This window comes from Pleuronectes platessa, chromosome 4, assembly GCF_947347685.1.
Source record: "Pleuronectes platessa chromosome 4, fPlePla1.1, whole genome shotgun sequence".
NCBI lineage: Eukaryota > Metazoa > Chordata > Actinopteri > Pleuronectiformes > Pleuronectidae > Pleuronectes > Pleuronectes platessa.
In genome coordinates, this window is record NC_070629.1 from 20,021,923 (window position 1) to 20,035,671 (window position 13,749).

The window sequence follows — 13,749 nt, forward strand, 5'->3', positions numbered from 1 at the left end:
TGTGCATGTGGCTGTGAACTAACAGTGCAGAGAGAAGCTCCTGTTACGAGCACGGGTCTAAAGGACAAGGAGAAGTCACCCAGAGAGCTCACGCAGAAGGAAGTGACCCGTGACCCTTCATCCAGAACGCTGAGATGCCAGAAAATGAGACAGACGGTGACTCCATTCCCAGCCAATCGCGAAGGCCGAGGCTCGATCATGTACATTAAAGGCTGTAAGAGGATACAGCGCCATAACGACCGTGGATTATTACAGTATAGATACTGTATGGACAACGCGCCAATCTCAGCTGGAAATGTGATATCACACATGTATGGGAAATCATGGTTTACTTTCTGCTGATGTGTTCTCAAAGTGAGAGTACCTTCTGTTAGAAAACCTCAAAGTTCCACTGAATACCAAACTGAGAAGAGGATGAGTAATGATAATAATGATAAATAACATTTATTCCACCTTCATGAAGGGTTTGGGTATTGTGATTAATGGCTTCATTAATTAATGGTTAGTAAATAATTGACTCACGACCATTAAAAAAACACATGGTGGCTATCGCTGGTATTTCATCACCTTGCAATTACTGATGTTTGTAATATCAATATTCGTGAATTAATAAATATGAATAAATACTCTAATTGGAGGAATCTTCTCGGAGGAAGGTAGAGGGACAGGATAATAAAAAAACTTTTAATGAGAAAATACAAAGTGTTGATAAACACCACACTCAAACTGGCAACCCCCACGTTGTTATTATAACAGTTTATAATTTATCTATAAATTAATTAACTATTGATAAAGCAAGTAACAACTTTCTAAAAGGGTGATGAATTTAAAAAGTGGCACTAAAAGGCTACAGGGACACTTTAGAACATAAACACTGATCGAGGTCTGTTCGAAGTTCACCTAGTTTGCCTCTCCATGGAAAAACTACATCTGGAATCAAATTGTTTGATTTTAAAAGGGGGAAAAAAAACATCTACGTTTCCACTGTCGCGCTCTCACTGTCTGAACTCAGTGTCGCGTTAAGTCTCGAGCCAAAAGCCATATTTTTTGCAGCGTTAGTTATCCGCTCTGTGCACATTCAGGTCCCTGGACAAATAACAAGCAATCAACAACCAACCTCTAGCTTGGGACTGTAGTGATTCCCATTTACATGTGCAACATTATGGAAAATGGAAAGTGTTCATGATTGATTGCATGCGACTGTGTGAGTGTCTATAGACGTGAGTGTGTGTGCATATGCATATTTCTACGTGTATAAGCACGTGTTATGGTGTTGCCTGTGATCGATGCCAGCTCAGCGTATTGTAGTAAAACTTGCCTCTGTATTATGGATGACTGGTTGATTGATGGCCGACTCTAAAACCAGGACCATTAAGCTCTATTAGCGAGTGCAGGTTATTGTAATGTGGTGCAGAAGGCAGAACATGTTTTGATAATGTAGCACGCATGACAGAGTGTAACATAGGTCCAGTATGTACACTTCATTATTGATATAGTGTCCATCTAAAGAAAAAACTGTATTTTCATCACTGAAGCAGTTTAGTGTCAATGCTCACATTTTGAAGAAAAAATCTTTCTCAATAAACCAAAATGCTGTTTCGATATCAGGTAGGGCTCATGTTTAACTAACTTGTTCATTTCTCTGTGATTCATGACCCCAGACACAATAATCGAAAGCAAAACTAAAAAGAGAATAGCAAAAAGACTGAAGAGAAACAATTTAAAATATCTTTAAAAATAAGAAGAAAGACCAAAAACAACTGAAATTGACCTCAAACAGTTATAAAATGATTTGCGTCATTAGTGCCTCTGTCAGTCTGGGGGGAATTAATCTGTCCATGACCAGGTTGTAGTCTTTGGTTCCAGAAACAGTGTCTCAGCTATTTTTGGATTATGTGAACTACTTTCAAACCCCCCCGCAAAGCCCCTTTTTCAGTTTAGTTTTTTATATTTTGGGTGAACCAATCCTGAAAATCCTTGAAAGTCTGTTGGAAATGAAATGTTTCCAGCAGCTTTCATTACAAATTGGCTTCTTGGATGGAGCAACACGGGGTAGGAAGAGGAAAACGGCACAAGAGGAATGGTGAGTCATGCCAAACGACAATGAGACGAGGATGAAAAGAGCCGAAAGAGTGAGACGTACACTCGGTGAGCAGCTGGTGCATTAGCTGATTGAACAAAAATGATGAATTGAGAGACTTAAATCAATGAAGTGACACTAATGACTCAATGATTCAACTACTGTACATCATGTCTATAAACGGCTGTACCTGTGCTAGTCTCAGGGTAAGTAATGTGCTGCTTATAAAACATTTCACCCGGTCTGACTTCAACATCCAGACCCTTGTTCTACAACCAAGAACTCTGCTTCTGAGGATTTTCAGGTGCTTTTTTTTACAAAGTGCCCAGACTGAGCTGGAGCTAAGCTGGCATCAAACATCGCGCGGCTGGCGAGCGGTTTAGAGTTAAGCTGGAAAGAAAACAGGAAGTGTTGGAGGAGAGAAGAAAGTGGAGGATTTGAGAGGAGGAAGGTGCCAGGATGAAGTGAGAGTCGGGAACAAGCCAGGTGAAAGAGAGAGTTTGAGGTGAGGAGTGGAGGACAGAGGACAGAGGACAGAGGAAGTGTGTGTGTAGAGGGGGGGGGGGGTAAGTGAAGACACAGGGAGAAGGAAGGAAGGGGTAGGTGGGGGTCTCTCACAGGTCATGTATTGTTAATGAGAAGTTCTTCACCAATCAGATCCTGTTTCACCGCAGACCAGCAGAGAAAGCATACTTGATGGTGAGATGGATGGATGATATATGTGATGGGAGGATGCTCCCTGGGAAACCGTTCAATTTGAGCCCCGGAAGTTGGTGGTTTGAGTGTAATTCCACCTTTCGCTTACTCAGAAACTCTGGAAAGGAGCGGCTTTTCTAACAATAGCGGAGGAAATGGGGGTGAGATGATGGCGATACATACGCCATAGGAAGGATTTCGATTGAAAAGGCCAATGTCTACATTTCACAAACGTACAGTGAGATTATCTGCTGCAATATTCGATATGTGAAATGTATTCTAGGTATCGGATCGAATTGAAAAATACTGTAGGGTAATAAATTCACCTTCAATAACATCATAATGTGATTTATTTTGGTGCAACCAATCATTCTGCAGCAGCAGGGTTTTTTAAATGATTCCTCTTAAAGCTAGACTCCTCATGAATCGGAATAACCAGACTGAATGATATTTTATTTATTTTTACAAATAAGATATCTCTGTGGTTTTCAGTTTATTAAAAACAAAGCTTTTGTTTTGTTTTCTAAGTGACCAGTTGAAAATGTTTTTTTTATCCGGAAAACCCTACAGTCAATCACACAGTAATTTAATATGTTAAGGATATAAGGAAACTATTAAAATGAACACTCGAGAACAGAGCTGTCGCTCCCTCCAGTTAAAACAATGATTGGTATGCTGACCCACTCTAATGTGATTGGTTCCTTCAAAAACATGATGGCTTCCATGATTGGCCTTTTTAACTTTGCATTACCTTTACAAACATAAAAACCTATACAAGACATAGAGGAAAGAGAAACAAGAAATCATCATATGTATTCTTTAAAACAATTAGACTTCCTGATCACCTTGACAGCCACCAGTATCTTCTCCTGGTCAGGTGAGAGGTTGTAACACTCGGCCAGGAAGACCTTTCCGAAGGCTCCCTCTCCCAGCTCCCTCTTCAGCACAATGTTGTGTCTCTTGATATGCTGGACGACTGTTGAACAAGGAGACACAAAGAGGAAAAAGTGAATTTCCTTTTCTTTTCTTTTTTTGACCAGTTTGGGTCTGAATTTTTTTTTTTTTAATCAACTGAGGTCACAATGTCATATCTGCAAAATGCCTGATGTTGTGGCATACTGTCAGAATCTAGTTATTCAACTTTTATCACACATCATTTTAAATTCAAGCCATTGAATTAGTAAATATGGTCATTTATGGATATGGTAAGTAAATAGAATCAGATTTTAACCAATCCAAAAAAAATACAACACAATTATTAGTGTTTTAACTAAAGCAAATGTTAAGAACCTTGTTAAGATAATATTATTACTTCTCGTTCCTCACTAAACATGAAGGAATACTGTATGTTCAATATATGCCTTCTATAGCTTTTATTATTGACTGCTGAAGGGCTGAACTTGCATGTCTGTCCTTATTCCAATTAAACAGCTAGGTAGAGGACATATTGATAAACCACTGAAGTTTAATTGGATTGATATATATTGTATTTTCTGTAAAACACTATTGGTCCCAAGCTTCAGTGTATTCCCCACCCAGTGCGATACCCTGGTGCCCAACAATTACACATTTATTTGTCCTTTTCTCTAAATTGTTACTCCTGTATTCCATCTGTACACAATGTTATCGATCCATTATATAATTTCATATTTTGTCAAATTACTTTCATTGTTGGTTAAATTGGCAGTGGGAAGATTAGGATATTTTTTTCTGTGGCATATTGTTCATCATTTATATACTAATTTCATCCAGATTGTACTGTAATTTTTATATTACAAACGTGTTCCTCTGTCTGTTTCATGTTTTAATCTCCTTCTGCCTTCTGCTCACCCACAGCTGGATCAAAGTCGACAAACCTGCTCTCTGTTGCTAAGTAACTCGCAACTCCATGCCAGTTGATTTTTTGAGAAAATTTGGCATCTCACCATGGTGATGATTTAAGCTTTTTTATTGTAGAGTGATTAACAGCGTGGCGTCCTCTCTATAACCGAGCTCGAGGCTGCATGTCTTTCTGAATGTGAGCCACATGTACAGCTGTCTGCTTGCAAGGAAACTCATAATATCCCACATGCACTTGGGTACTTCTTGAACACGCACACACACACACACAGACAAACACATAGCGAGAGGGAAGACAACAAGATCGGAGATTTATCTCTGATGTGATTAAGAGGTGCATTTGAAGAAAAGCTGTCCACTCAGAATATCACATTAAAGCCCAGCTAGACTCTCAGAAGCTACATCGATCTACACTGTTAGCTACTGAGGGCCACCAAAACCTAATAATGTACAGACAGAGCAAAACGAGAGAGAGAGAGAGAGAGAGAGAGAGAGAGAGAGAGAGAGAGAGAGAAAGAGAGAGAGAAATGCTACGTCACTGGTCTACATCCGATTTTCTAAAGCATCTCATTCTCAGAGTAGGATTGTGCAGGAGGGAAACACCCACCATGCAGAATGTGTGCGTCAACATGTGCGCCTCAGCTCTGTGGACTTGAACACTAGACAGTGCGTCAGCCGTGCCATGCCAACATATTAGCTTTCTGTTTTTCTAATACGGTTTGTGAAATGCTTTGTTTTTGTTTGACTTCTTGTGGTGGATGTTGAGCTCAAAAAAAGGCTTTGATATGAAACATCACAGTTCTCATCCTTGTGTTGTGTGGTTGAGTTCAGCAAACAAAGGCCCAGTGATCAAAGTTGAGGAGAAGTCTTTGGAATTATTTGAAAGCAGACAGTTAGAATATTCCTCACTCCATCCAGAAGTGTCTTGAATAACGTCCAAGGTATTGAGTACTGGCTTCATGTTTTTACTGGCTAAAGGCTCCTTCCTAACAAGCTGCTGCTACCTCACTGGTTTGGAACATAGACGAGGTGGACAATGAAATAGCCCAGATATGAACGCTGGCGTCTTGTGCATCTGGAGCCAGTCAGACCAATCGTGAGCCAGTCTCAGCTGGCAATCATGATGCTTCACCCTAATCTCATGAAACAACTAATTCAACTCAAACGTATCAAAAACATGAAAACTTGGTAATTATGAGAAATAAACTTTTACTTTTTAGCCTGATCGATGTGTCTCAGCTATTGACTGGAGGAGGCATATGTTTCACTTTTGAGGAGCAGACTACTTTTCCATGCTTATGTAAGGTCTATAGTTTCGAACAGTTAAGACCAATTACATATTTACATTTGTTGAATGTGAAATGACAACACAACAGCATTTTCCCTTATGTTCAATGTGGTCAGAGTGCATCTCTAATTGTCCTCAATGAGGGTGGATTTCAAAAACTGGACTGTCATCCAACTGCAATCCAATCACCCAAAAAGCCTTTCATGACATTGTTTCTTTGGGCAAATGGAGTGAAATGTCTGTATTTACATTTATCAGCTGTTGCTCGTGACATGAAGTCGTCACTAGAGAAACAACGGAGGCAGGAGACGGAACAAACATAACTCCCCGAGCAGAAGCAGCACACAATAAACCCACATCCCCACAAGACAACAACCCACCATTTAACCAGCTAATTACCTCACCACACTATTTCTTACTGCGGTTCTGTTATAAGCACTCACCCATAAAAAACGCCTCGCACCACTTCTCCCTAATTAACATCCCCCAAACAGCAAATAAATTGATGTGTGCAGACCAATGATCCCTCTATTGCTTTATCTTTACTCCTCTGGCAGGAAGATTCGGTGTTGGCTTACATCACGTCATATGCTGCTTTTAAAATTCACTTTTTAATCTTATATTTATGTGTTATTGCCACAAATGTTGTATTTATATAAGCAGGAATTTTAAATCGTTGCATATGGTTATCAACATCATTCAAAATTGGGTATTTTTCATGAATCCGGCTTCCAGCTGTCTGCCTTTGTCAATGTTACATTCCTCCTTCCATCCTGCTTTCATTATTAAACTGTATCTCTGTGTGCAGTGCTACACATCCCCCTCTTCCCCTCAATCAGTATCCTTGATTAAGATCTACAGAAATATTATTCCCCCATTTACCAAACTTTGCACTCTTATTCTCTGATGTTTTTACTAATTAGCACCCGTTTTCCATGCTTATCGTATTCCCTCATTTTCCCTCATATAGCATCCCTCCATCCAGGCTCATTATCTGACTCTCACTTTCCATATTTAGTATCCCTCTGTTCCATCATTCATTTCTCCCTTTTGCCATTCCCCTCTGCTGCTAAACCTATCACTTTTTAATCAACATCCTCTTGTTACCCAGGCTCTCTGGTACAGGAGTCCTACCCAGCCCTCACATTAAACTGATAAAGATTAGTTTGTCTTACTAAGTCCTTACTGACTTCGTCCTAAACAGGATTCAAATTCTGTAAAAAAGAAGAGGAGACTTGTCCAGAAGCTGTCTTCTTTCCAACGTCTGGCCAACTACCCTATAAGCAGAACCTTCATCTGTCTATTTGTAAGAATACTAACTGAGGCACAGTGGGTAACAACAGCATCCTTGTGAAAACAGATGTTTTAGTTGCTGGATCTCTTTCTCGTTGACCACCTACGATGACCAGAGCAGACGGTTCAACCTTGGCGATCCCATTGTATTTGCTCCTTGAACTGCTGATGATGAGCGTCAGTCTAACAGGAGGATCCTTAGTCACCATTCCAACCAGGCCAGGTCGACTCAAGCTGGAGTAGCACACAGTCTTGTGTCTTGTCACCACTTGACAGCTACACTATGGTGTCTCTTCCTGGTGGTTCTTAATTAAATCTTTATTTTAGGATCGTTGATTCTGTTTCAGGTTCCCTTGCACTTCTAGCTAGGCTTGCCCACTGGTTGTACCGAGGTATTACCAGCACATCTTTGGGACTAGAGGGGCGCATGTCTGCGGCCTGTGAGGGCTCTTAGTTGCGTCAATATCCTTCACCAGGCCAATTCTCAGAGGGACATCTCCCTCTCTCCGGAACAGGCATTTCTGGAACCTTTCAAAGGTCTGGGTCACAGACGTCTGTTGGAGTTGGCCAGCTCCTGCAGACGGTCTCTCCGGATGCTAAGCCAGAGCCCTGCTGGTTCTTTGTTGTTTGTCAGTCGCTGCTGCCACAGGAGGTCTGTGGATGAGCCCAGAGGACCCTGCTCTGGTCCCTCTTCTTTGTCGTTGATTTGTGCAGTTTGGCACAATGTACCCTGATTTTTATAGGACCTCTCTGGATTCTGGCTGGGCTGGGTATGGCAAGATTAGGCAATGTCACCCAAATTTGGCTAATCCTGGAAAGTTTTTGGACTTGATCTGTTTACGTCTGGTAACATTGGTCATAGAAGGACATGAACTTCCTTTTTGTTAGTACAACCACTTGTCTGTATTCACTAAAGCCTTTCTGATACTTAGTTCCATACTCCCACTTTCCTTTATATCCACAAACCTATTTCTTCTTTTCATATACAGTAGTTTATCAAACACATTGGAGATTACCCTGGATTATTTACTTTCTTATCCATATCACACTCAGATTCATTCCAATACTGTGTTCTTGATCATACCGTACATTCTAATTATTAGACATTGATTTATACTGTTATGTATAGTCCAATTATTTATTTTTAGGTTCTTAAAAAATGTCTCTATATTTGTATTGGTTGTCGATCCCTCATTGTTGATGACATCTCAGGTATTGATGACATGGTGCTGTAATAATCAACAAGCTGCTCTTCAGTTTTATCCTTTTTCCATATCCACTGCTGCTTGTTTCCAGTTATGGAATGGGCTTGTGCCTTCTCTGTAGGAACTCTTTACCTTAGGGACATCTCTCGGTGGTCTAATTAGATTTAGATATGGCCTTATCCTTATAAGTACGAGGTCTTGTGCACCTCATAGGTCTGACATCAGCGTCCGTTTCTTTGGGTTTGTTTATGCTCTAACCATTTAAAACCCAGGAATGATTTTTCCACGAGTCTGTCGCTCTCTCCATCTTTTTCCATCACTTGTTTATGACAGCGCCTACAACATTAGCATCAAGAGGAATAATATTTTCCATCAACTACCTCCTCTCTCGCCTATTTCCATCTGTCCTTTCCTACATCCTTCGGTCCCTCAATGTCTCCCTACAGAGACACCTCTCACACCTATCCCTCTTAATCAACATGTTATAAACAGCCATAGAAGTTAAAGCCTCGGGTCATAGTTATTCCCTGTTTGCCATCTGCCTCTCCTTTTTTTCCTCCTTCTCTCCTCACCTCGGCCCCAAATCTTACCACTAATGTGGATCCTTACATAAAACAGCTTCAACAACTTAGAAATTTAACCCAACAATGTGATCGGTCAAAGAAACAATCATGTTTGACAGATGCTTTGAAAATAGAACCGACAGCGACCTCAACTATTGAAATGCTTATAATGTTTACTAAATTTTTCCATTTTTCCCCACATCTCCTTTAAGTCAACCACTCTGCACCCTCCCATCAGGAGGTGTAGCTTGTCATGACCTCAATTTTCATAAGCTAAGTGTGTGTGTGTGTATGTGTGGGTGTCTGCATGTCCGAGTGAAAGGGTGTTTTCAAATGCTGTACACACATGTTGACTTGTGAATAACATTTTCCAGAACAAATTTAATCCTCATTCCCTAGATACACCAAATACAAACCCCAGAAGATCTGCTGAGATGTGATGGTGGAAGAATTGAGAGATACTGTTGATGAAGGCAAAGAGGAAGGTGTAACATAACAAAAAGATAGAAAGAAAATATCATTCCTTCAGTTCAGGGCTGACTGAGGTCAATTATTTTATTTTAAGTGATTCTACAATATTGGGCTCAGTTTGTGCAAATTTGACTCATTGACGGAATAGGAATTGACAGTTTCTGGACATTTTATAGTAATATTTAGGATTTATAACACTCTCATGTGAATATTACTGGAAGACTTACCACGAAGACCCCACTTTGTGTCAGTCTCTACTTCCAACTCTTGGGAAGGAAGCAAATAAGCATATTTTGAAATGTAAACCTTATGTTGGAAAATTAAATTTATATGGCAGTGGGTTGTCCACTAACTCAAGGGTTTGACATTTGATTCCGAGTTCCTCCAGTCTGCATGTAAAATTGTTCTATGGCAAGACACTGAACTCCAAATTACCCCTGATGTCTCAGCCGGCAGTATGTGACTGTGAATTGTAGACAATTGGTGGATATAGAAGCACTGTATGAATGTGGGGTTGGTGGAAAGTGCAACGTGAAATGCCTTTAAGCAGTTGTTAAGTCAAAAAGCTTTTCGAATGCAGTCCATTAACCTTGTTAGAATATCGAAATCCTATGTTACTAAGTTTTCTGGACAGAAGTGTGTAACCTGATTAGGAAAATCGACATATTCTTCTTTTATTCTCTTATTTTTCCTTAAAAGGCTTGTTCCTAAGAGTGTTCCAAGTTGGATTCACTAACCTCCATTGTAATAAATCCCTCTTATCAGACTGATGAATACCACCTGTTCATGAGGAGACGCATATTTGTGAGATTTGATCAATGCCCCTAAAGTCGCCATATAAGGCTGCCTCATCTGCATCATTTATGGGAAAGGTTTGATCACAGAAACGTAACACAAAAGTAAAAAGAAGGATTTCCCAGAGCAAAGCTTCAGGACCCGCTGCCAGTAAACAAAACATAACATTCAGCGGAAGCAGGAGTCGTTTCATGGCACCCAAAACAATTAGAAAATACTAATAGTGCATCTGTCGGTGATGTGTCATCAGAGACCAGCAACTGCAAACTCAAAAAAACTATACCATCCAAGTTACTCAAACTAGAGACTTCTCTGTGGTTGTGGGTGGCATTATTGGTTGTACGTCGTCATTCCACATCTGCTATGGTCATTTATATTACATCTTTATAATATTAACTCTCTCTGTTCACCTTCCGTTAGGGTTTCCTCATTTCAAATTCAGGAAAACTACCACAGCCTTTCCTTTGTTCCTCTCAATATTGTTTTACGTGCATGGCTGGGGGAGTGGGTGGAGCGGTGGTATTGTTTTGGGATTACATTGTTTGTGTGACGATTACAAATAAGGCCTGATTGATAGAAATAATCAGGTATTTCCAAAGGGCCGACCATGTCCTGTAACAGCCTGTGTGTGTGCAGACATGGGATTAAGGAAGCATAAACACAGCAGTTACCTATTTTATACATTTAACTTAATTTCTCAATAATGCATGCAAGAAATTCCTCTGATGATGTTATTGTTTAAGTGGTGTTCACTTCAGTTTTAATCTGTACAACTGAGGCTTTGCAACTATTCCTGTAATTACATGCCGCTCCATCATCTCTGCAGAGTAATTGCTGCTTTTTTTCCTGCCAGGAAGAGGTCGGTGCCATCTTTTTTAGTAGAAGCGTGTGCCCACTACTGATTCCTGCATTCAATATTACAGGCCACAAGATGGTTAGGGTCACTTTAAAAAAACAACAACAAGAGTTCAGTTCCTGGCATGCAACCTAGCGTCACTTTGCCAAAAATGTCTCCATCAAAAGCTATTATACAGGTCTGAGAGCCAAATAATCCGTCAGATACTTTCAGTATTTATGCTGCTGAGTCAAAGAAGCACGCAAAGTAATAGTTGTAATGGCTGTAATATATTAAAGCCACGCATAAAGGCACATACACAGTAGTGCATTATTGACTTTCATTGATCCTCTGCGCGTTCCTTCTTGTCTTTAGGCCGTAAATCCCTGTTTATCTTTTCGTTATATCGCAGGACCGAAAAGGGTCAACTCCCAGTCTCCCATTATTATACACCCTCAACCTTTCCCAGAACAAAAAGGGCCGGATTGTGCGCACACACACACACAACACACACACACAACACACACACACACACTCACACACATACATGCAGTTCCATAATTTACAATAGAGCACAAGGCCAAAGCCTGGGGAAGCTTTTATTACTTGCCAATAATCATAATGTCATGTTGATGGACAAGGTCAATATCCCTGTGTGCTCTCTGTCTATTTGACTGTTGCTCCCTCTTTGTCCTCTTCTGTTTTCTTCATGTGTCTCTTCTTTCTGTTTGTCTCTGTCTCCTCCCCACTTTCTTTGACTGCCATCTTTTGTTTGATTTGTGTGTGTGTCTGTGTGTGTGTGTGTATGACGTGGGTAAGATACAGTAAAGCTTATCACCCTCAGAAAAAACATCACGATTACCTGTGGTGCTTTGCTTCCTGTGGCTGAGGGAATATTTGTGCATGAGTCACACATGGAAGTTTCAAATTTATGAATGGATATGTGCTGAACATATGCTTCAGCACACACACACATACACACACACATACACGCACACACCTGCATATAAATGGACTTTCTAGTTCACCCTTTAAACCGGCAGCTCCAAGGTCGTTTCCATGACAGCAAAGGAAATATGTTGCCATGGTAACTCCCGTGGAAATTCGAATACTTGCTCATGAATGATGATAAATGGGATTTTTTTTGTTTTTTTCAGCATAGTCAATTTGTTCATAGATGTTTAATAACTCACATGTGTCGGTTTTGAGCAGGCTGTTTGTGCTCCTGAAGTACTGAGGGTTCTCGATCACCGGGATCTTGGTCATGCCGATGATGACGGCGTCGGGGCCCATCTCCGAGGAGGAGGGAGTGTTGCTGCCGTTGGAGACGTGGTGAAGAGGAGAGGCCGAGTCATCGTCATTGCTGATCACTGATGACGCTCCTGAGAGACGAGAGAGGTGGAGAGATCAGCTTGTTAATGTTAATCCGCACAGTGATTGAGAAAAAGGTCGTGCATGTGAGATAGAAAAAAAAAAACATTTCAGTCATGTTAATGATATAAGGACACGAGAGAATGAATTTATCGTTATTAGCACAGATTGAGGAGGTGAGATCATAAAGTGGGGAAGTGAGCAGTTGTTATTGATCACATCAGAGCTCAAAGAGAAGGAGAGTGGATCTCTCGCGGCGAGCCGATACACCGGCTTGTTTTGTGGAACAGTCCCATTCCTGGTGGATTACTCTGTGACTGCATTTCACCTTTTAACCTGGCGACTCTCCTGATGTAAGATAGAGTTGTTGTAAAAATCCCTCCTCGGAATATCACAAACAGCTGTGGAGTTCGTGTCCTATCTTTGTACAACAGTGAATCTGAGAGCAGACAAACAGGTTTGAGCAGGAGCAGAGGAAATGTGCACATGAGCGAGGGAGGCTGTGAAAAATTCTGAATGTCAAATGAAGTAATAGTGTTCTCGAAATGCCGTAAAGACAGGAGAGAATCTTGCTGTACAGAGTTTTCAGTGCTCATAAGATTTCCAACTGCCCAAATTAGACCTCTGGGATTATATGTCGTTATCTCAAAGGTACCTGAAACAATGCACTCCCTTGCATTCCTTATAACAGGGATGTATTCATTATTTCAGATGTGCGGCTCCATGAAACCAAGCTTTCAAATGAAACATGATGACGGCGCCTTCTGATGATATTGACACAGGTTAGTAAAGTCAGGTCAAACCTTCTCATTGAGTAGGAGATAGAGGGAAGAACAACTTTTGCCTGACCACACAAGTCCCATCGCTGGACAGTGACCTCATGCAAACACACACACAAATAGTGCAATGGTGCTGAGTCCAAAAATGGTCTATTAATGTACAGGTTCCAAACGCATGAGATAGGTGAGTTGTTATGACTCTAGGCTTTGGACTTTGGATAGTTTTAGTTTTTTGTTGGACTCTTTTGATTATGGACTTCTTATGTTTGGGGACTTTTACTTGTGTTTCCTTGTGTTTAGGTTTGTGTTCACTCTTTATTTTTTAATTCTGTATTTCCTGTTTTATTTTGAAGTTTAGCTCCTCGTGTGTTTCTAACTTAACTTCCTCTCTCTGTCCTGTTTCCTGCCTCCCTGTGATTGTCTGCACCAGATCCTCATGGGTTCCACCTGTGCTCAATTAGCCCCGCCTCCCCTGTCTATATAAGTCTCTGTGCTTCCCTTTCTCTTGGTCAGTTCGTCTTCGTCACCTTTCAC

General features: G+C 40.7%; 1 protein-coding gene across 1 annotated transcript in view; it reads right to left on the bottom strand.

Moving 5' to 3' along the window:
• Positions 1–13,749, bottom strand: part of ntrk2a (neurotrophic tyrosine kinase, receptor, type 2a) — a 78,601-nt gene that overhangs the window by 15,485 nt on the left and 49,367 nt on the right. Inside the window, exons 14-15 of the mRNA XM_053421063.1 lie at positions 12,259–12,447; positions 3,622–3,752 (exon numbers count right to left, since the gene is read on the bottom strand). Coding sequence (XP_053277038.1) covers positions 3,622–3,752; positions 12,259–12,447 — 320 coding nt within the window. The remainder of the gene's footprint in view (positions 1–3,621; positions 3,753–12,258; positions 12,448–13,749) is intronic.